The sequence below is a fragment of the Clupea harengus genome, chromosome 15, assembly GCF_900700415.2.
Source record: "Clupea harengus chromosome 15, Ch_v2.0.2, whole genome shotgun sequence".
NCBI classification, from domain to species: domain Eukaryota; kingdom Metazoa; phylum Chordata; class Actinopteri; order Clupeiformes; family Clupeidae; genus Clupea; species Clupea harengus.
The window spans coordinates 6,436,071-6,457,092 of NC_045166.1; the positions used below are offsets into that span (position 1 = coordinate 6,436,071).

The following is a 21,022-nucleotide window of genomic DNA, read 5'->3' on the forward strand; positions in this document are numbered from 1 at the left end:
AGTGGAGCTGCAGGAGCACCTCCTCCCCCTCCTCCTCACACCCATCAGGTGAATAAGCCAATTCCCCATGCCTGAGCACTCCTCCCATCCATGTGACTGTGAGTGAGCTGCTATCTTTGATCCCGCATTCCTAATATAACTCCCAGTCAGGCAGCCAGTGATGACCAGTCGGGTATGCAGGGCCTTGAACCGGGATGGCTAGGATTGCAACACAGCTTAAACGCTGCGTCACACACAACCTGTGGACCGGATTTGATTTCCTCACGCTAACTGACAGGACATACAAAAAAAAACAGCAACTACTTGTGAGCAAGACCGACCATTTATGCTCAAGGGGGCTTTAATAAAGTGAGATCATTAATAAATTATTCTTTTTTTTTAGGCTTTTTGCCTTTAATCAGATATGACAGTGAAGGTTTGGACAGGAAATGAGATGGAGAGAAGAGGTGGTGAGTGGGATCGGGAAATGGCCGCGGGTCTGAATCGAACCCGTGTCCCCGTGGGCGTTCAAGCCCGTATATGGTCAGTGCTGCTGCTTGCGCCACAATGCCCCCCCCTTTAATCAATTATTCTGCTCGTAGGCCATAACGATCATCACAAGGCTGGGCTTAGCATTCCTATACACTTGAGTGGGCAGTCAGAATGAACAGGGGAAGTCAGGTCAGTCTGGCATTATTATCTTCAGACCCTCTAAGAGTCTGTCAACCTGTACAGAGCTGTAGCTTCAGACATTAGCACTTAAAATAGGATTGTGTTACATAAGATGTGGGTTGCATAATTGTATATATATATTTTACCCCCCAGAGCCTCGTTAAGCCTGTGTCTCCTGTCTATTTCCTTAAGTTTGGGGTTTGTAGGATATCCAATTATCTCCGGGTAAATCTCAGCAGGTGTGTTGTCGGGTCACCATGTGTTGAAGCAATGACAACCCCTGCCAACCCAAACTGATCCAGGAAGAAGAAGGAAAGGAACTAGACAGAAAGTGCTGTGCTGTTTGCATTAAGGGGGGTCACCAACCTGCAGTAGGCATGGGTGGCACGGCTGGCATGACCCATCTAGGGCCTCTCTGGCTGGTGATGCTCAGCTCAAACTCCAGTGCAGACCTGCTGAGGCTGTGCCCATCCACCCGCTCGGCTCCTGCGGCAGAGTTAGTTACTCCTGGGATGGAGAGCCTGCTCTGGCCCTCTCCCTCCTCCCTGGTTTCTCTCTGGAGGAGCAGGATGTAGTGCTGTGGCATGGGGCTGGGCAGGCGGGACGAACACGAGGAGAGCAGAGGGGACAGGCTGCCCGGGGTGCTGGCGGGGACGGGCGAGGAGGTGAAGATGGAGGTCAGCGAGGGCAACGAGGCACTCTTCTTTCCGAGGCTGGAGCTGCTGGTTAAGGTGGCTGCTGGACTCCAAGGGTACTGGTTGTGCTGGAAGAGCCCTACTGCAGGATCTGGGAACTTCTCCTCGTTGCTCTCGAGATCCCACGCCGCCTCCCGGCCCTCCTCCAACAGGGGCCTGACGCCGCTCATCCCCTCCCAGTCGTCGTCGTCGTTGCCTAGCAGCCCGTCCAACTGCAGAGCTTTGCGAAGGCTGCGGTTCAGCTCTTCCCCCAGGGCACGGAGCTCCTCGACAGGGATGTTGGCACCTTCCTCTGAAACCTCCGTGTTCTGAGGTTCATCTCTAGCTCTGCTTAACAATCCAGACGAGGCAGAGGTGTGCAAACTGCTTTTCCTTGTCCAGTCTGAGCTTGTCTGTCTGACCCTCTGGATTATACTCTCCACCTCCTCCATCTTGGCAGCGACCCTCAATGCAGCATCCTGGAGCTCGGCCGAATCAAACCGAAACTGAGTTGGGGGAGATACAGTCCATTCCTCAGTTATCCCCTCTCTAGACTGTGTGACGGGTTCAGCTGCTTGTGGGGCTGGATGCATCTCCTGGTCTTCCAGTGACGGCGTGGTGTCTAACGCTTTGTTAAGCAAACAGAGGTACAGTTCATTGTCATATTCGGAGTCCTTGCGGGGCAAATGCGACTTTGACGCCACAGTAATGGACTCCTCTTCTGTGCTGCAGTTCTGTAAAGCAGGCTGGACATCGGTGAGACGAGGCACTAGGTTTTCCGCTGTGTTGAGATCATTTTCCATCTCACTGGGCATTCCAGGAATCTCTGGGTATTCGTGCTCTTTCCCCCCAGCGGTCGCGTCCCGCAGTCCGCCCGTGCGGAGCTCGGCAGCGGGATCGAGCCTCTGCTTGACCAGGCTCTGCAGGGTCTCCTCCGCGTGAAGCGAGTTCATCGCCCGCAGCGTCCTCAGCCTGCGGCCCCGGGACCAGGTCCTGGGGCTAGTTGTGGTGGGAGAGAGGCTGGGAGTGGGCTGGGGGCTGCCGCCGCTGCAGCTGCCGCAGCTCAGTCCTTCCCCCCGAGTCTGCTGTTGGCCAGCCTGACTCTCCCAGTCCTCGGAGGAGTGTGAATGTTTGGCGCCATGGTGGTTCCCCATGGCAACCTGATCCTGGCAGTCAGCGCACAGAGCCAACAGGTTGGCCAGCCAAGGTACTTCCACCACTGCACCCGCCTCGTTTGAGATTTCGTGCCCAAGCAAGCCTTCCTTGGTTGGCCCATTCAGACTTCCTCTTGCCGACTCCACCTCCTTTAAATTATGGCAAATCACTCGCTGACCTTTGTGGGAAGAGAAATCTCGCTGGGAGGGGCTTTGACCTCTACGCATAGGGGGGCACTGGCTGACCCAGGTCCTCTCTCTGATTGGTTCATAAAGATGAAGGACAGTATGGTTTCCTGCCATGATAGCCATTGGTCTGTTATATGCTGTCAGATTTCTGGCACCCTTTATCACAAATGACAGAGAACAAGACAATATCCAACCCAGGGTTGAACTGCTATGAGAAAACAGACAGAAAAGAATGATCAGGTCATTTTATATATAAATACTTTTTTTATTGATCAAACACCTGTTGTTTTCAAATTATTTTCTATACTCAATTACTATAGAAAACTGAACAATGCGCAGCGTCCTCATGGTGATCTGGACTGGCAGGTTTACACGCACCTTTAGCCTGACAGGGGGCATTCCCTGACGTATCCTCATTTAGCATTAATTCAAAGGATGTCTGACCTGCTGCCTCACCATAACAAACTAATTATATATTTTTTTACTGTCACACAGACAATATACTTGCACATGCTTTAGCCAACTACAGCACACAACACCGACAGACACAGTGAACCGTGTCAGCTGGAATAACTGACACTAATGCATTTTATCCGCTTCACAAGGAAGCTTGTATTTGGCCAGCTGTTAAAATATATAGACCGTATTATAAATGTCTTCTCTGCTCGGTGAATGCGACGAGCCAAATGTAGTTAAAATCCATTCCAAATCCAGCAAACTGTAAACCTTCAATCATACTGTCGCCACACATGAGCTATAAACTGTACTCTCTGTTATTTACACGAGTACCTAATTTAATTAATAAACAGTAATAGTTGACAGTTACCTAGCGACAGGTTGTCAGCATGTACTTACCTCATTATGTTCGGGGAAGCATCCTTTATATTTCTACATCCCAGATATCACAAAACTATACCAGCAGTCTCACATGGCAGTCCTCCCATAGAGTGATAGAATGGTTGTCCAGCCAATCATTTTCGTTATGGAGTATTTAAAGGGTTCCAATTGGTTTGTTGTCTTAATCCAGACCGTGTGGCCCGTGTGAGAGGTATATAAACAAATGACAGACGGGACACGGGATTTAACGCTACTTATCTTCAATCTGAGCTGTGACCTGTCTCGTTTTGAAACGAATGGCCGCTCATATGTACACTGTCAGAAACTTATGACCCCACCTCCACTCAAAACTGCCCCAGGCAATTAGTAAATAGTAGTTTCCTTTTACGTTCAGTATTATAAGGCAAAAGTCAATGAATTAAGACTTTTTAAGTGGAATAACACTGGGCTGTCTTAATGCCATAATTAGATGACCGGACCTTGTCATCGAAGATTGCAGTACAAGACATGAGCGCTCAGCTTTCAAACTTCAAACGAGGGCGCATTAACTGACACGCACACTCTTTGGAGCTGGTCTAGTCTACGCCAAACTCACCACCAAGTGTCGCTAAAGCATTTAAGAACAGTTTCATTAACAGTGTGTAAACCTGACTCGGCGAAATCATTGAAGAGAATAATGTACAGACATCAATTGCTGTATAATTTGATATTGAAGGAAAGACTACGTTGACAATGTTTTCTCAATTTATGTTGTTATTTGCTCACTGTCACAGATTTTTTTTTGTAGTAGTAGTAGTCCAGTAGTAATCAGCAGTGCAATGGATACGGTATTTCTTTGCTCATCCGTTTTTTTGATAGAGCGCAAAGTTTTGACTGCCAGAAAATCTAGCATTGAAACGTTTATTTTCACCTCTTAAGTCTAAAAGAGGCCCACATTGGTCTAGAAATATTACAAATATTTTACAAATCTAGTTGAGTGCGCGGTTTTTTTTTTACAAACTTTGCATTTTTCAGCACTTTGTAGCCTAAATCTTTTTTCTTTATCAAGCTTGCCTTTTCAAAAGAGCATCATATCCCGTGGTCGCTGCAGGACGTCCCCCATGACTAGCGCTGTCGGGATAGGCAGTGTTGGTTTTTGAGTGACAGTCGGGGGCGCAGTAGTAGGTTTGTCCGGTCTCCCCTATATGGCTTTGGATTAGCTCTATGCTAATATCGGCAGGAGAGGAGAAACACCGCGTCGCTGCGTTCTGTCAGTGGTGGCTCTCAGAGTCTAAGACTCCTCAACAGCCATGGCTGAGGGTGGAGAAGGGGAAGATGAAATTCAGTTCTTAAGAACTGTAAGTAGGCAAATGCAATACAAATCCTCTGCGAAGTCGTTCATGTGGACCAAGTGTATTTTGTGTATATATATATGCGGCGTTTTAGGCTACATTTATGAAACATCAGCTGGTTTGCCTTGAATACCGGGACTAAAGCAATGGTTCTTTCTTTGGGCTGTAACAACGCGCAACTTGTTACACATTCCAGTGGACTTATTGAGGATTAACGCTATGTCAACTTTTAAAATCACTTGATTCTTGGAACTTGTCGGAGTGGGCAATTATACCAACGCACTTGTCGCCAAGCTTGTGGAATGGAATTTAAATGAACCCACCATCTGCAGGTGCAGGGACAAAATATGATATTCAAAAAGAAAGACAAAAATGACAGAAATATATTCCTGATCTTCTAAAAAGGTTGTAGTAAAGTTCCAACAGAGTAGTCTATTTGGATGTTTTGCAGATTCTATTCACGGAGTTTACAAGGCGTTTTTTTAAGACTATGGGCTACATATTGGAGTTAAACGTTCAAATCTCATGTGAGAACCAGAGATAATAATATTAATTGCAGAAACAGTTTGAGCTGAAGCAAGAATAGCATGATTTGCACGTTCTCATTGCAGGATATCATATTTACTGTATGGTAGGCATACAGTTTTATGGTCATTCATTTGCATAGCATAAGAAGTATCCTACCTTACCTTCTTTAAGGCTTTTCTATTTATGTGGTTTGACGAGGATTAGTTACAGAGATGCAGCGGAGCATGGCAATGATGTTTGTAAACGATATGATGGGAATGTTCGCATGGTCTTAAGTCTGTGGGTAACGTTAAGCCGCGTAAATATTGAAAAAAATGCTATCTTGCTTTATCTAATTAAAATGGTACATTGTCATTTCGCACCAAATCGAACCGTCCCCTTTGTAGCCAAGGTGAGTTTTATCTGGCTGCACCTCTTTGAAATGACATTGCAGTGGTTCTGAAAAAATTATGGATTTTTGGTTGGACCTGCCGCTGTTCACAGGCTACCGGTTTTTAAGAAGTGTGAACGAGTTGCATCATAATCAGCGCTGAAATTAAGTTGTACTGTGGATATTTATTTACTGCTGATTCGACCCCATAGAGCAGGTGGATTCCTCAGGGATGCGCAAGTGGTCATTGACAGCTCATAGTATTTAACGTGCCCTCTTCACCGACCCACGATACTCGGATTCCCCTGTCACAATGGCATGTTGATAATGTGATGACAACAGCAGTGTGTACGGGACATGCAGCCTCTACCCAAAGCTGCTGCATGGTGTCAAAACTGATCAAACATCTCATCTGACAAACATCTCATCTTTCCCAATGAAAATAGTTTTGCACTGTATTGTACCTTGCTGTACATCTGGAATGGGATTTATCCTAATAGTAGACTACAAAGCCATTCATATAAGATGTAACATTAATGTACAATTATCTAGGCTGAATCTTTGGCTGTGATATGGCAATTTGGCATTTATAGTCATAATGTATACATATCTATTCATAGAGCAAGCATAAACAGTGATGTCTGGTCTTTGCCTTGTATTGCTGCATAGTTGGAAACAGGATGTGATGGTTCTGAATACCGTTCACAGGATGTAATAGTTCTCTGTGTAACTTTAAACGACTGGGTTGTTACCGCTGTGCTGTTTGCCCTAGTTGTCATTAATAAACATGCAAACATGCTTGCTCTAAGATCCCTGGATCACCAGGTATGTGAACTCTCACCTTGACACCTTGCTGTTGAAGAGCTAAAGCTGGAACACTGGCAGTGACCAAGATATCTTTTGAAATGACGACTCTCACAACACAATGCCTCTTTAAAACACTGCTGTGATGAATGGCCTCGTATTAATACACATGATGTGGATAGTCCTATTGTGAGTGTCAGATATGCCTTGCCTTGCCATGAGAGAAGCTTTCTACCTTTCATGTGGAAGTTAATTACGACCCTCTGGTACAGTTTGCCTCCACAGCCATGGCTGAGGAGCAGAAATGAGATGATGTATGCTTTTCTGAATGAGGGATTGTGCTCACACAAGCCTTTTCAACAGCCCTTTAGAGCACGTTATTGGAGTCTCAGTTCGTTTTGGGGCCCAGACATACTGTGTGAATATTTAGAAGGCTTAAGTTTTATTGTTCAGATCGTCTGTTGACAAGGATGTCCTGTTTCCACTGGTCTAAAACCTTAAGTGTGGTTAATGATGAGATGATAAAGGAGCAGGACCAGACTGGGCACTGAACTGGGCCAGAACTGGGCCGGAACTGGGCCGTATCCCAGTGTTCCCAACCTGAGGCATAAGAGCAGCCATTAACAGGGCTTGCGCTCTTTGGGTCAGTACTGTTGCCATGATGGTCATCAGACAGTGAAACAGTGGATGAACTGCCATGGGGGTTTCCCAGCCTAGTACAGATGACTGTAGCCTAGTTTACGCGATGAAGTTGCTTCCCTTCTTGTGTTCTCCAGGTGCCGTTTATGGTCTTTACGTCTTTCGCAACGTGATTGGTTTTTGTAGGCTTTGTGATTGTCACACACTAATACAACATTACCTCAGAACTGACAGAGGGTAGCACTCCGTCGGGGGCAGGGCACACATTGTAAAGCGTCCAATGGCAGTTATGTATTTTCATGAGAATGTGCCCTTCACCATTTGAGCCACTGAAATTGATGTAAGAAACAGTTTGCGTCGCTATGACATCGCTCAAGCCACACTTCCTGTCCCTGGCTGAAAGGTAGTGTATGAAAGCTTGGCTGTCTCTCAGCTAGCGAGCAAAACAATTTCATACTGCCCACCCAAAACTGATTGGAAAGAAAACTCAAGAGGGTTTGCCTAAGGTCATCAGTCGTGCAATACAATTTTTATTTTTGGAGCTCCTTTAAGTCTGCATCCTTTGCACCCCCTACAGATAGCCCTCTACCGTTTAGGTCGCAAACAGGATGAACGTACATGACCTTTTAATCCACCCAAAGAGCTGCTGTGACATTGGACTACATCTCGCCTTGGTCTGGTGGCCGGACCAGGGCCATGTGTGGGCCGGACCAGGGCCGCGTGTGGGCCTTACCAGGGCCACGTGTGGGCCATATCAGCCCCAGAGTCAGCTGCAGTCAGCAACAAGCCGTACCGTAGCAGTGTTCTTATTTGGAGTTTATGTTGTTCTGGAAGCCCTCAGCGTTCCAGCAGACGACTCCAGGGTTTAAATTTAGACCCCCCTCAAGACCCCATGCTTCCCCCACATCGAGTCCTCTGCTAGTTTTGCGAGGCCGGCCATTGCGTCAGCGCGCCCAGCAGTGTGCACCACTGACATTTTAACACCGCTTTTATTGGGACCAGTGGTATTTAGAGATCAACAACCTGCTACCACAGCGTTTGATCAGACATTAAAAAATAACTGAGTGGCAAACTGTGGGAATTGTGTCCTCTCGGCCAGAAACACTCTGTGGCTTGCCTTAACATTTACACCACAAAACCTAGCCAAAGCCAAAGCCATTTTTATTTGCCACTAGATTTACACGGCAGGTAGTTACGCATGTTGATGGTAGAGGGGCACCAAACAGCAGGGAGAGCGGGACGGTGCTCTCTTACTCTGCAGCTAATTTAGAGGGGCTACTCAAGAGTTCACAGCAGTGTTCTTAAAGAATTCGAGTACTGCCCCCCCACCTCCTCCTCCGCATAACCCACCCCCCACACGCCTGGGCCGTCCCCTCCTCCCTTTAGTGGCGGCAGCTGATTGACGTGAGGAATCAGATTCTAGATCTGGGTGCGTTTGCTGAGGTGGGCAGAGAGTAGGACACATTCATTTAGCAGCATGGAGCACAGCCTGACGTGACACTCGAGTTAGCAACCCTGCGTGCTGTGTGCTGTGTGCTGACCAAAGAAAGTGTTCATAAAAACAGCTCTGACAAAAACAGAACCGCGACAGCCAAGCTGATGTGATAAACAAAACAGGGCCATTTAAAGTGTGTCGTCGCATGCAGAGAACCTCTCAACTTCAATTTAATTTCCCTTTTGTTTGTATTTCTGATTAAATGAACACTCTAACTAGTAACCAGTTTTCATACCAGTTAGCCTTTTCAGATTCAGAATACCTGAATCCAGGTTTTAGTTTCTGCATGGCGGTCTGCAACTGCTCTCTCTGTTGTTTAATTAGGAACTTTAAAACTGAAGCAAGTAGATTTAAAAGCAACATGGGCTTGTTGTTGGTAATGACTGCTTCCAGTGTAATGGAGATCTGATTATGAAGCAGCATTGATGGATGTCTTTCAGTATTATGTCCAAAGCGACGTACAAAAGAAAAAAACAATCAAGCTACGAGCAATAGAGACCTAGTGTAACAATAAATACTATTTGACATAAAAAAAAAAAGTCCAGGAATATAACTACTGTAAGTGCGAGTTAAGTACTAGTAAGAGGAGATAGCATTAGAGGGAGGATAAGGAGAGGTAGAAAAAGGAAGAGGAAGGGAGAGGAAGTGCAGGTTAGGAGAGGAGGTGCTCTCTGATGGTATTATGTCTGCTGTAGAGGCGATGAAGTGGAGGTGGAAGTATGAACATTAAAGTTTTTAGTTCTCTGATAAATGCTGTCCAGTACTGGTCTCCCCCCACACCTGTTGCCTTGACGACCTGCGACCTGTAATGAAAATGAAAACATGCGGGGGACAGAGTGGCGCTCAGTAATCCATTTCTAAGGCATCAATCTCATCCTTCAGAGGCGCGGACTACGCAGTCGAGGTGCCGAGATGAGATTGTGATGGAGGACATGAGTTATGAGTGCTTCCCAGGTAAAGGTAAACAGCTGGGCTCCGGGCCAACGCCATCTGACCCACACAGTACGTGAGCAGACTGTGCCTGCCCCAGCCCAGCCCAGCCCTCCTTACAGCAGCATAAGGTTTCACAGAGACCGGTGTCCTCGACTTACTTCATACACCGCTGTGGATTAGTGTGCATCCTCTGCATTGATTGTTCAGAGTCTAATGGCAGTGCCCTAGTGTTTTGTCTCGCTGCAGCTTTGCCACAAAGCCATTTGTGAAGAAGGGTAAGATGTCCGCCACGAGTATTCAGCTGTAGGAATTAAGATGGAGTTGCACTTCCTTTTGTTGATGTTTTATATAACAGTGTGTCTTTGTCACTGAGGACACTAGCAGTCAGGACAGGGTATTCATTCGTTCTGAGATGGGGAAGTAATGTATGTTTGATTTTTATGGGCTAACTGCTTACTTTATATTCTGAAGCACACCAATGAAAACCTTCTCTACTGTTTACCGTCATGTATCAGGAGCGAATGTATGTAACACGCAAATCAAATCAAATCTCAATACTTTTGACATCTAGATGCAATGCAGGATAGCTAAGACCGAAGGAGATAAATAGCTCATTAAGTTGCGTAGCTTTGGGAAATTGTTTTTATAAATTAGTACGGTCTCACCTCATTTGTTGTGTTTGGATTGTGGTGTATGAATATGTTCTCAGTAAAAATGATCAATAATTTAATTATGAAAAATGATGATAAAAAGCTGTTAAAACTGATGAGCCAGGGACTAAAAGTTCTCCAGACAGCCGTGACAGAGCTCAGTGCTTTTACGCTGTGATCATTTAAGTAATTATGAAGTTGATGAAACCTCTACTGTTTTGTCAGACAGCTTCTCTTTCAGCATTAAGCACCATGTTTACCATGAAACAAAAGCTTCAGAATATCAGAAAACTCCCTTGTAAACTTCATACCCGCTGCATAATATTTTGCTTTAAGGCTTCTGATGGTAAATGGAATTAATAGCTAGAAAAGATGATTTCAAAGTTGATTTTTGACTGTTATCCCATCTTAGTTAAATGTGTGTCATTACATGCTTTAAACATGGCAGGAAAGCTAGACCAGGCATGTTTCACATTTAATGCTTGCATAGCTTTGTGCACTCTAGGATCCTAATAGCATGGAATTATTTAAGTTCTCTGCGGCCATTTCAAGCGTGTTCTTTTTAATCTGTCATTGTCAGTCCACCCACTCTTGTATGCATGGTGCTTTCTGTGATGCAGGGGCTATCTTCTAGCAATATGCATGCAAAGGCAGCCAGGGAAATCCAATTTGTAAGATATTTATATAATTTTGCATTGAGGCCGCCACGGACGTTTTATGGAAGATTGAGGGAATGTCTCAGTTATCTCCCGCCCCTGTCTTCTCAACACTCGAGCGGCCTACGCCACGTCCTCGTCTCGTCTCGTTCCTCTCTCGCTGCGCCACACTCCGTCTTGCTCCCTGTCAGTCAGACAGTGACGAGAGAGGCATTTCTCATAAACTGTGGCATAAATAGCACCACTGGTGTGGGCTTTTTTCTTCAGCGATGGTTGTTTGGGAGTCCTTTTCCTTGTCTAGTTCCGAGTGCCCTGGCTAATTCAGGAACAGCTGTTGCCTCAGGGGTCCCATCAGACACTTACACATGCCACACCATGTTCAATCACAGCTCGAGGACAACAGTGGAAGTCATGGAGACTTAACCAGTTACAGACTTGGGTACAAAATGTGTCCAGATTTGACCTTGCAAGTTTAAATGTTTTAACTATGAAATATATTGAAAATATCTTGTATCTAACAAACCTGCAACACGAGAGGTCATGTTTAATTGCCATTATTTAGTGAATCTGAAAAATTGTTAAGATTTGTTAAGATCCACTAGATTGCCCATTTAGAAAACTCAAAATTGTCCAGATTTGACCTTGTTTATCCGTTTATATCAGATGATCGCTTTAACGACAGTGTTGAGGAGTTGCCGCTATACTAACAGGTCCCTGGTGTGTGCTGTGTCCTCATCAAAGCCAAGCGGATGGGGGGGTGTTGTTTAGAGTGCTTTTTCAGATGGACTTCCAATGAGCCACTCTGTCGGGATGGACCCAGCCACTGGCACTGCGTTTGGGACACAATCGGGCAATGACACAACCGGTTTGACTTTCATGTGTTATCGGGCCGCGACACCTTGTGAATTGGAAAGTGAATGGGCCGCCGCTGTCCGCACCAGGGACAACCACTCCGCTCCTGCTTGATATTCAGGGCTGATTTTGGCTACACCGTGCACCAGGGGCTCCGGTAATTGTGACCAGGCAGGCAGGCTTCGTATTCACCGAACCTGCCAGTTTGAACTCAGAGCCAAACCATGCAGCCAGCCATTTCATCAAACTGTCATCGGTGGATCTGTGTGGAGAGTGTGCAATGTGTGATGAATTTGAGTTATTTCAGAAGAGGGAGCGCAGTGTGTGACACAACCCTCGGCCTTGATCTCGGCCTCGATCTCAGCCTCGCGCCGAGCTTGTGTTCACGCAGGTGTAATTCTTCACCTGGTAACCCAGGGCTGTGTTGATAGGCTGAGAGCAAGGCATGGCTCACCTTGGTCCTTTCCAGTCACGGCTGCAGTTCAATTATGTTTCCTATCAATTCATATATTAAATATATATTTTATAATATATATTTATAACTTTTAATTCATATATCAAATATATATTTTATAATATATATATAACTTTCAGTCAGGTTGTTTGTGCTTGCTGTCAGCCAACAGAAGCATGCACCAAAAGCTCCTCACCTGATAGTTTGTAAACAGCACTTATCACCTTGTATGACATTTATGAGCAATGCGAATTTGACCTGGTATAGGACAGGAGAAAGCCCCGCCTTTGTATAAATCAATAACGAGATAGCCCAGTGTTAACATGTGCCTATTTTCTGTCTTAAAAAAAGAAAACACACACACACACACACACACACACACACACACACACACACACACACACACACACACACACACACACACACACACACACACACACACACACACACACACACACACACACACACACACACACACACGCACACACACACCACCACAGAGTCTGTGCACAGCACGTTTGTGAAAATAGCCCCTTGCTGGGAGATTGAGTGCATTCACCTTCCGTCAAGTTCATCTTTGTGGCAGTCCTGGGTGAGTTGTGTGCATGTGTTGGGCTCGCTAGCGTATCGGCCACTCTCGGGTTACGACCCAGTGGATGCTTCAGGCCACTCACACACACCTGTTCATGTCCCTTAACCCAACAGTCACTGAGGAGGGAGGAAGGAGGGGGCCCGGTGTGTAAGTGTGTGTGCGTGTGTGTGTGTGTGTTTATGTGGGTGCGTTTGTGTGTGTGTGTGTGTGTGTGTGTGTGTGTACAGCACACGGTGGATTGGGATTGGGTGGGGTTGGGCGGCCACAAACACCTTTGTGGTCCCTCCAGCAAATGCCAGGGTGGAGTGGGCATGAGTGGGCGATGAGGCATCAGCGCCACGGTGGCACCCAGCCTGGCACTGACGAGGACGGCAAGGGTGAGCAGCGCGGTTGGGGTCAGGTTGCTGCCTCCCCACTGCCCGTTACACTCGCCCCGCCCTGTGGCCCTATAGATAGACCGCGCTTCTTCTTCTTAGCTCTCTGGCAGATGGCTCCTTCTCTCTCTCTCTCTCTCTTTCTCTCTCTTTCTCTCCCTCTCTCCCTCTCTCTCTCTCTCTCTATCTCTCCCTCTCTCTCTCTCTCTCTCTCTCTCTCTCCGCCTGGATCACTTTGCTTCAGATTCACAACATTCTTTGGCACTGGATCAAGTGAGGAGATGGGAGAGATGGGGGGGTTGGGGGAGGGGGAAAGAAAAATCCCCTCTTAGATAAGTAGTGCCATTGCACCTTCAGATACTGGGGGATTGGGGATTAAAGTTTTCACTTAGCCTCGATGTGAAAGTGGTAAACACACACACACACACACACACACACACACACACACACACACACACACACACACACACACACACACACACACACACACAAACAGAAGCTAACATTCCAGTTGTGCAGGCGATCCTTGCAGGGGTCTTTACAGCTGGTGTAAGGGATGGAAAGAAGATCCTCTTCATTTTAAAGAGGTGGCAAGCCCCTGACACCGACATGTTTAGATGGCCTTAGGTTGCATCGCTTTCCCAATTTACGAATAACGAGCCCCGCGCCGGTCCTCTGGAAGCGAGCCCCAGAGAGACTCAGACCGCATTGATGTTCGGCTTTGTCAGTAATCAACTCGAAAACACAATGCACGGAAAATGACACAGAATGGGAACATTTGGCAAGGGTTTGTCGATTTTGATTGAAATGAATGTTTTTCAGTGTACACACAGGGGGGTGAAATATTAATTTGAGCTTATTCTGTATATTGTGTTTGCCTATGAATGTTCCGGAAGTATTACAGTTAAATTCAATATCACCTTATTTAGTAGAATTACTTATATTTCTACTTGGCTTAAATATATACCAGATATAAATATACAAACACAGACAGAGAGAGTTAGAGAGAGATTGCCTTATCAGATTCAGGTGTCTACATCAGTTATAGTTATCATTTACAGTATGTCATCTAATTAAGGCTGGAGGTGCTTTTTTTTTAGTTCTATTTGCATTTTGAATGATTAGGAAACAGAACAGTTCCTCTAGCCAAGTTTAGTTTAGTGTGTACTTCGTGACGTGAAGTAGGACAGTCTCTCAGGCCTCCTCCTCCCTGCGTCTGAACTGAGTAAATATGTCTCCCCATCTGTGTGTGTCTCTCTGATGTGCGCTGGGACCTGTCAAATCCTTTTGAATGAGCAGCAGTTAAAGCTGCAGACGGCCTGGCAGTGTTTAATGAATTGCACTGCTCTGCTTGCGCGAGTCAGAACCATGGCAACCATCAGGTCAGATTAATGTGGACCTTGAGTTGGCAGGCACAAGTGTGTGTATGTGTGTGTGTGTGTGTGTGTGTGTGTGTGTGTGTGTGTGTGTGTGTGTGTGTGTGTGTGTGTGTGTGTGTTGGGGGGGGGGGCGGGGGGATCAATATTTTCCCTGTAGGCCTGTGCCAAAGTTTTTGCAGACAGGAAGCCATTGAGGACTACTATAACATCACAGTCTCTGTATCCTCTTCCTCTTCCTCTTCCTATTTCTCTCTCTCTTTCTCTTTCTCTTTCTTTCTCTATCGGGATTTTGGTCCATTCTACCTTCTACCTTTGGTCACTGTTTTGGTTCAGGTTTTGCAGCAGCTGCCCAGGCAAATTAACTTTAGACAGTTCTGTAAATCTCAATCAAGCCTACATGTTCTGCAGTCAAGCTGATCCAATTTCCAGTTTGTCATAAGACAAACAAAAAAATTATTATATTTCAGATATTTGAATTAGCAAATGTAAATGGTCTCTGGCCAAAGTTATGAAAGCAGTGGAGACGCAGGAGGTGAGGCTCCAGAGATGTGTCGATGGGAATTGGCTGGGTAGCTTTCATTAAAAACGTTATTAACAAACTAGCAAGAGCGGATGTATTTCCCTAATGTTGGACTGCACAAAAAGAGATTCTAAATGGACCGAATCACATTAGTCAAGGTAACCTGAATCCCAGTCCTGCCAAGTCTAGACACCAGAGTAATATATCTCAACTGTGAACTGTGTTAAATCATGTCTTTTTGTATCTGTTATCAACCAGCTCTGCTGATATATAGTTTTCTCTGATGCTGTTTTCTTTGGCCTTTTTTGCTAGGATGATGAAGTGGTTGTGCAGTGTGTCGCTGCAATCAGGAAAGAGAACTGCAAGTTTTGCCTGGCAGCGGAGGGACTTGGGAACCGACTCTGCTTCCTAGAACCGACCTCTGAGGCTAAGGTGAGGCTGCCCGAGACGACCTCAGCAAGAACTTCACTTCCCAGGTGCCCTTGTGACACTGCGCACTGGCAAACAGTGTTTCCTGAGAGGCATCGATCATAAGTGCAGCAGCTGCCAGGGGGAGATGTGTAATGTAGTCATAAGCGTGGCTATGGGGAGCGCTAATGCATTTATCTTGAGGCGGAAGCTCAGAGCAGCATTTCACTACCGACTCCTAAATTAATGGTCATACTACAGTCTGTCAGGCTATCCTGGCAAGAGCAACATATTCAGGCCCTTTGAACTTTTTTACGCTACTCAAGAGTTGATAGAGTTGATAGAGTCTGTCTGCCGCCTGTCATCGTGAGTTATTGTACATGGACATTCCTCTAGAAATTGAATTGACGGCGTTGTGAATGGATTCACATTTTTTATGCTACCTTCAGCAAAAACACACAGAACTCTCCCCCAGCCCCCCCCCCTCCGGTCCATGTGGTGTGCACCGGCGAGGGAGAGACGCCCTGATTGGTTGGAACAGCTGGACTATTGAATTGTTACTCACTCATAAACTACAGAGACAACAGAGACATTTTTATAGAACACCTGTCTTCTTGATAGTTGTCAGTTTAGCTGAAGTATTCCAAAAGGTGTCACCTGCAGCAGAGGGGTTAACTGCGCTGTGTATTATTGCACAGTACAGTAAGCTTGCCAGTCAAACTGAGAGATAAGACATAGCTAGATTTGAGACATCATGTCATGCGAAATATCAACAGATTTAATGGGGTTGCTTTAAAGACTACACTATGGGGAGTTAGCGCACAAGTCAAACTGCAGTGTCAGACAGGGCCAGATTGAAATATCTGATGTCATGTAAAATGTACCTCTCCTCCTTTCCCTCCGTCTCGGGGAGTGTGGTTAGTTTGAAGTCAATACTCTGATGAAGGGTGACTACCAGAGCACAACACCGCACCGCCAGCATGAAAAGAGTCAGGAAGCTAGAAGGTAGAGCAATGCAAGGCAATCTATCTCCTTGAGAGCTGTCACAGAGGGTACCGTTAAGGGTCTGTCTATAACTCACATAGCCCCGCCCCCCCTCTCTCTCACTCTCTCTCTCTTTCACTCTCTCTATCTTGCTCTCTCTCTGTCTTGCTCTCTCTCTCTCTCACTCTCTCTTTCTCTATAGAGTCAAAGTAGGCTTATCTGAGGCAAACAGAGGAGGAGGGAGGGTAGTGCCTGTACTTGATAACATCACCGGCACTTTAGGGAGAAAAAAGAATAAGAATCTCAGGACACCTGGATGGATTATTTCATAAAAGTGCAAAGAAAGGAGTTGGCACCTTCATGCCTTCTCCCCCAGGCATGCTGTTATGGCCTAAATCATGATGCTGTGACTAAATGGTGTGTGTGTGTGTGTGTGTGTGTGTGTGTGTGTGTGTGTGTGTGTGTGTGTGTGTGTGTGTGTGTGTGTGTGTGGATGTGTGTGTGTGTGTGTGTGTGTGTGTGTGTGTCTGTCCCCTCAGTATGTCCCTCCAGACCTGTGCGTGTGCAGCTTCGTGCTGGAGCAGTCGCTGTCAGTGCGAGCCTTGCAGGAGATGCTGGCCAAGACTGGCCCCGAAGGCCTAGGGGTAAGCATGTCTGTCATTCGGGTAGACAGATTGTTTGCTCAATCACTCTCTCTACTCCCTTTACCCAGTTTGTCTGTCTGTCTGTCTGTCTGTCTGTCTGTCTGTCTCCTATCTGTCTGTTGTTGTATTTTTTTTAACTACTTGAGATTGTCAGTCTAGGAGAATGCCAGTGATCTCAAGCAGAGGAGAGTTTTTTTGTGGCTGAGTAGAACCACTAATATTTAATTTTCTTTAACCAACTTGTTTGCTCAATTAATTTGGTGTCTCAAAGTCAAGATGAGAGGCACTTGCAATATTTGATGCAAGTAGGTATGCAGACCATTCATGCTAGTTTTTATGCAGGCATCAGCCATAATATTCTTGTTTAACATGAATTCTATGGTCAATCATTATGAAAATCATGAATGATTATCAAAATTGTAACCAGTCTGATATGAAGCCGGTCAGGAAGGGAAGTAATTGTTTTGTCTAGGGGGTGGGGTAGGGCGGGGGCACTGCTACAGCTTGGCACGAGAGAATGCCGGGGTGATTCCCTTTGGCTTTAAGTGATGTCAGCTGGGGCCTGTAGCGCCCTCCTTTGATTTACGTGCTGCAGTCACATTCAAAAAGATTGCAAAAGGTATCCTCAAAGCCGCAGGAGTGCTGGCATGTTTTATGAACCCCGCGGAGAGCAATCACCATTTACGACATGGCCATTGTGTTGCACCAACCGCTGTAATTCACCAGCGAAACAGCCCCGGCTTCCGTGCTGACGTACAGACAGCCACAGCCCACGCGGTTGGGTTATGGACGAACTGCTGACAAGGTTTTTTTTTTATTACACCGTGCCACTCCACAACACAACACCTCCAGACGTGCTTGAAGTCAGAGCTACCCTCAGCAGCTGCGTTGTCATCATGCTGGTTGTCCACTCAGTAGGAACAACATGAAGACGGCTAAACCTCTAGCACAGGGGATGAATATGTTTCACGGAGAGGAGCCATAGAGCACTGTCATCCAGAGCACTGCCCTGCAGTTTCTTTTCAATCAAAATACTTTTTTGTAAGCTCAATGTGAATGGCTTTCATTTTTTTTAGATAAATATAGAATAGAATATGCTGCTCTTACTGTGTAAACATTGTTTTCAAAATGTTTTACTATTACTCAACATTTTGTGTTACAATGTCATTATGTCGTAATACAATACAACATTTGATGTTGTAATTACAGCATTTTGCACAGTAATTACAATGCCATACTTCCACTGATAAAGTTAAATGATCCTTCATAGATCAGTGATTGAAGTATATATCCATAGCAACAATTTTTTCTTAACCTTCCTATTTTTCTCAATTCTGTATTTTTGTTCAACATTGCTAGACTCCTGGTCATGAAAAATGGGTATGTTAATGTTTCACTTCCTGTAGCAATGCATGAATGCTACTCAACTTGGCTAAACAAAAAAATCTCATCTTTCACCTCTAAATGTGTTCTGTCTCTGAACTGACGCTTGATCAGTCCTACACTAAAGGAGTAACAGGTCTGGCCACTCAATAACAACATCCAGACCCTAAACTCTGTGCCAAGTCAATCAATAATGTCCTGTCATATTGGCATTCTGAACAAGAAGCAGACACTCTATAGATACAAAAGTCTATATGTCTAAGTCTAAAGAGTCTCGGAGAATCTGAAAAGAATGGACCCTAAACCGGCCAAGTTACTGACATGTACAATCGAAGAAATATAGATGATCTGAAGCGGCACATATTTTGGGCAATTCCCCCTCTGTTAAGATGAATGCACTTGTCAAACCACATGCCTCAGGCTACTTTTTCACACCTAGAGGCACTACAATAAAGAATATGTATTAAACTGGCTCCACCACTCCCAACAGTAATTTGTAATTTCTCCACATTAACTGCCCGTGACCAAAGGTACATCCGTTTTGATAAAGAAAGACGGAGGTACAGGGAAACATTTTTAAGTGAAAGAGAGGTGTTTAATGCTTCAGCAGGTTTAGTTTATTTCTGTTTTTGAGCGTGCCCATGGTATGTCTAACACCATCAAACAGCTAACATCTTAAGGAAAATCTCCATATGAGTTTTTTTTTTTTTTAAAGGGAGAGCAACACAGATGTTTGTTGATATTTCCCCCCTCATGTACAGTGATGCTGTCTACTAGTTTGATGATCTACTACCACTTCTTCACAGGCCTGAGGAGATTGCATATGGGTTGGAGAGCAGCGAGACTTGTATTTCTGACCTTGCAATGACCTTTCTTTGCAGTTGGGTGCCTAACATGATGAAATTTCAAAGGGCAACATTGAGGAAATGGTCTGGAATTTGGTGGAATTCCAGAATTTGGGGGGATTCCAGAATGCAACACATTAATGTGAACATCTTGGGTTTTTTTCACACTGCTTAACATGTTGCTGTCATAGTATGCTTTCATTTTGTATCAATCATTTTGAGTACTTGAATGGAACGCTGTTTCTCTCTTTTCCTTCCATTTCGTCAAGAGCTTAGGTGAATGATATCTTTTATAATCTCAGATTCTCCTGCCATTTTAATCCATTCGTCCATCGGACACAGACAAAGCCAAGTACATGAAATGTAGACTGAGCATTTAAGCAACACCAGTAAAAGAGTAGAACTTGAGTAGATCTCAGATCACTTATGCTTGGCAAGGTCGAGAAATCACCTAAGCTCTTGGCCTCAGGGTCTTTGCTAAATGTAAGGAGACAGCACAGTAGGCCTATCAGAGCAGCAGCAATGCTAGCATGCTAGCAAAGGTCACACAGCTTCATGTGGGGCGCGGTATCAGCATGACAGCTGGCTTGAAATAAGGAGCCTAGCTTTGCAGCAACAGCTGGGAGAATTGGGGGGGGGGGGGGGGGGGGGGGTTAGGGTTAGGGTTAGAGTTGCGGGGTACTTTTACTTTTTTCCCTTTGTGGTCCAGTGACAACATCAGACAGCCAGGCAGGCTCACTGTTGAACACTGAATGACTGGATCAGTGCAGACCAACAGTTAACCACCTCACAATCTCTCTGTGTAATTAAACTTGAGGTATCCATGCCAATTAAAACAGCTGGCAGAGTAATGACTCTCAGTAGATAGCTGAACATCCACACTCATTAAAATCCACAGTGTTTAATATTCTTAGGAGGTTGTGCCCCAAGCCGTATTTCTGATGCAATCGTATCTTTTTCCTTAACGCCACCAGAAGCTAACAAGAAAGGTGGGTACTCTTGTGTTTCGAGTAAATTCTTATCAAGTGGAGGTTCTACCTGTACTTAGAATGGAGTTCACATTTCCTCATGTGTGATATTACCCAGTGAATTTTTTTTTCTCGTTCAAACTCTGCAACAGGAAAAAACGTCCTTCTAACATTCCCATGGTCCCTAGCACTTGCATGCGTTATGTTTTGACTTTTCTTTTCTTCCATTTTGTTGGTTGGTCATCAGTTGATTCTTTTGTGATGTCCATGGCCCTATACTCAGAGACTCTTGTACAAAACCAAAACGTAATCTTTCCATAAACTCTGTGACTCTGCTTTAATGTTTTAACCTTTACTGTGTGGGTCGGGTCCTGTTTCGTCCACAGGCGGTGCAAGGGGGCGGACACCGGACACTCCTGTATGGTCACGCCATCTTACTAAGGCATTCCTTCAGCGGAATGGTGAGAATGGGCAACACCTATTAAACCCTGTGTCCGAGTCTCTCTCGGCCTGTCACTGAATCAGGCACCTTGCACTGACTCTATTATCAATGGAGGTTGCCACGGTGACTGGCCAGCACTGATGTATGGCATCAGGCTCTCAAACGTACCCTATTTTGTTTGTTCCAATTCGTCTTAGTATTTTTTTTCTCTTGCTTGATAGACAGCAAAAACTATCTGTCACAAACTGTCAATCAAATTTGAAGAA

General features: G+C 45.4%; 2 protein-coding genes across 6 annotated transcripts in view; one reads left to right on the plus strand and one right to left on the minus strand.

Annotated features, from left to right (window-relative positions):
• The window catches only part of fmn1 (formin 1), a 34,174-nt gene extending 30,517 nt beyond the window's left edge, over nucleotides 1-3,657 (minus strand). The window contains exons 1-2 of one of the 2 annotated variants that reach the window (XM_031581927.2): nucleotides 3,524-3,657; nucleotides 1,018-2,873 (exon numbers count right to left, since the gene is read on the minus strand). In XM_031581927.2, the coding sequence (XP_031437787.1) occupies nucleotides 1,018-2,873; nucleotides 3,524-3,528 (1,861 nt within the window). In that variant the 5' untranslated portion in view covers nucleotides 3,529-3,657. Of the gene's footprint in view, nucleotides 1-1,017; nucleotides 2,877-3,523 lie in introns of both variants that reach the window. The other variant, XM_031581926.2, reaches the window with a different exon arrangement.
• Nucleotides 3,658-4,691: 1,034 nt separating this feature from the next.
• ryr3 (ryanodine receptor 3) overlaps nucleotides 4,692-21,022 on the plus strand; it is a 93,574-nt gene continuing 77,243 nt past the window's right edge. For 2 of the 4 annotated variants that reach the window (XM_031581525.2, XM_031581526.2), the window contains exons 1-5: nucleotides 4,692-4,842; nucleotides 15,395-15,514; nucleotides 17,014-17,118; nucleotides 18,478-18,498; nucleotides 20,701-20,775. In XM_031581525.2, coding sequence (XP_031437385.1) covers nucleotides 4,795-4,842; nucleotides 15,395-15,514; nucleotides 17,014-17,118; nucleotides 18,478-18,498; nucleotides 20,701-20,775 — 369 coding nt within the window. In that variant the 5' untranslated portion in view covers nucleotides 4,692-4,794. The remainder of the gene's footprint in view (nucleotides 4,843-15,394; nucleotides 15,515-17,013; nucleotides 17,119-18,477; nucleotides 18,499-20,700; nucleotides 20,776-21,022) is intronic. The other 2 variants (XM_031581527.2, XM_031581528.2) reach the window with 1 other exon arrangement.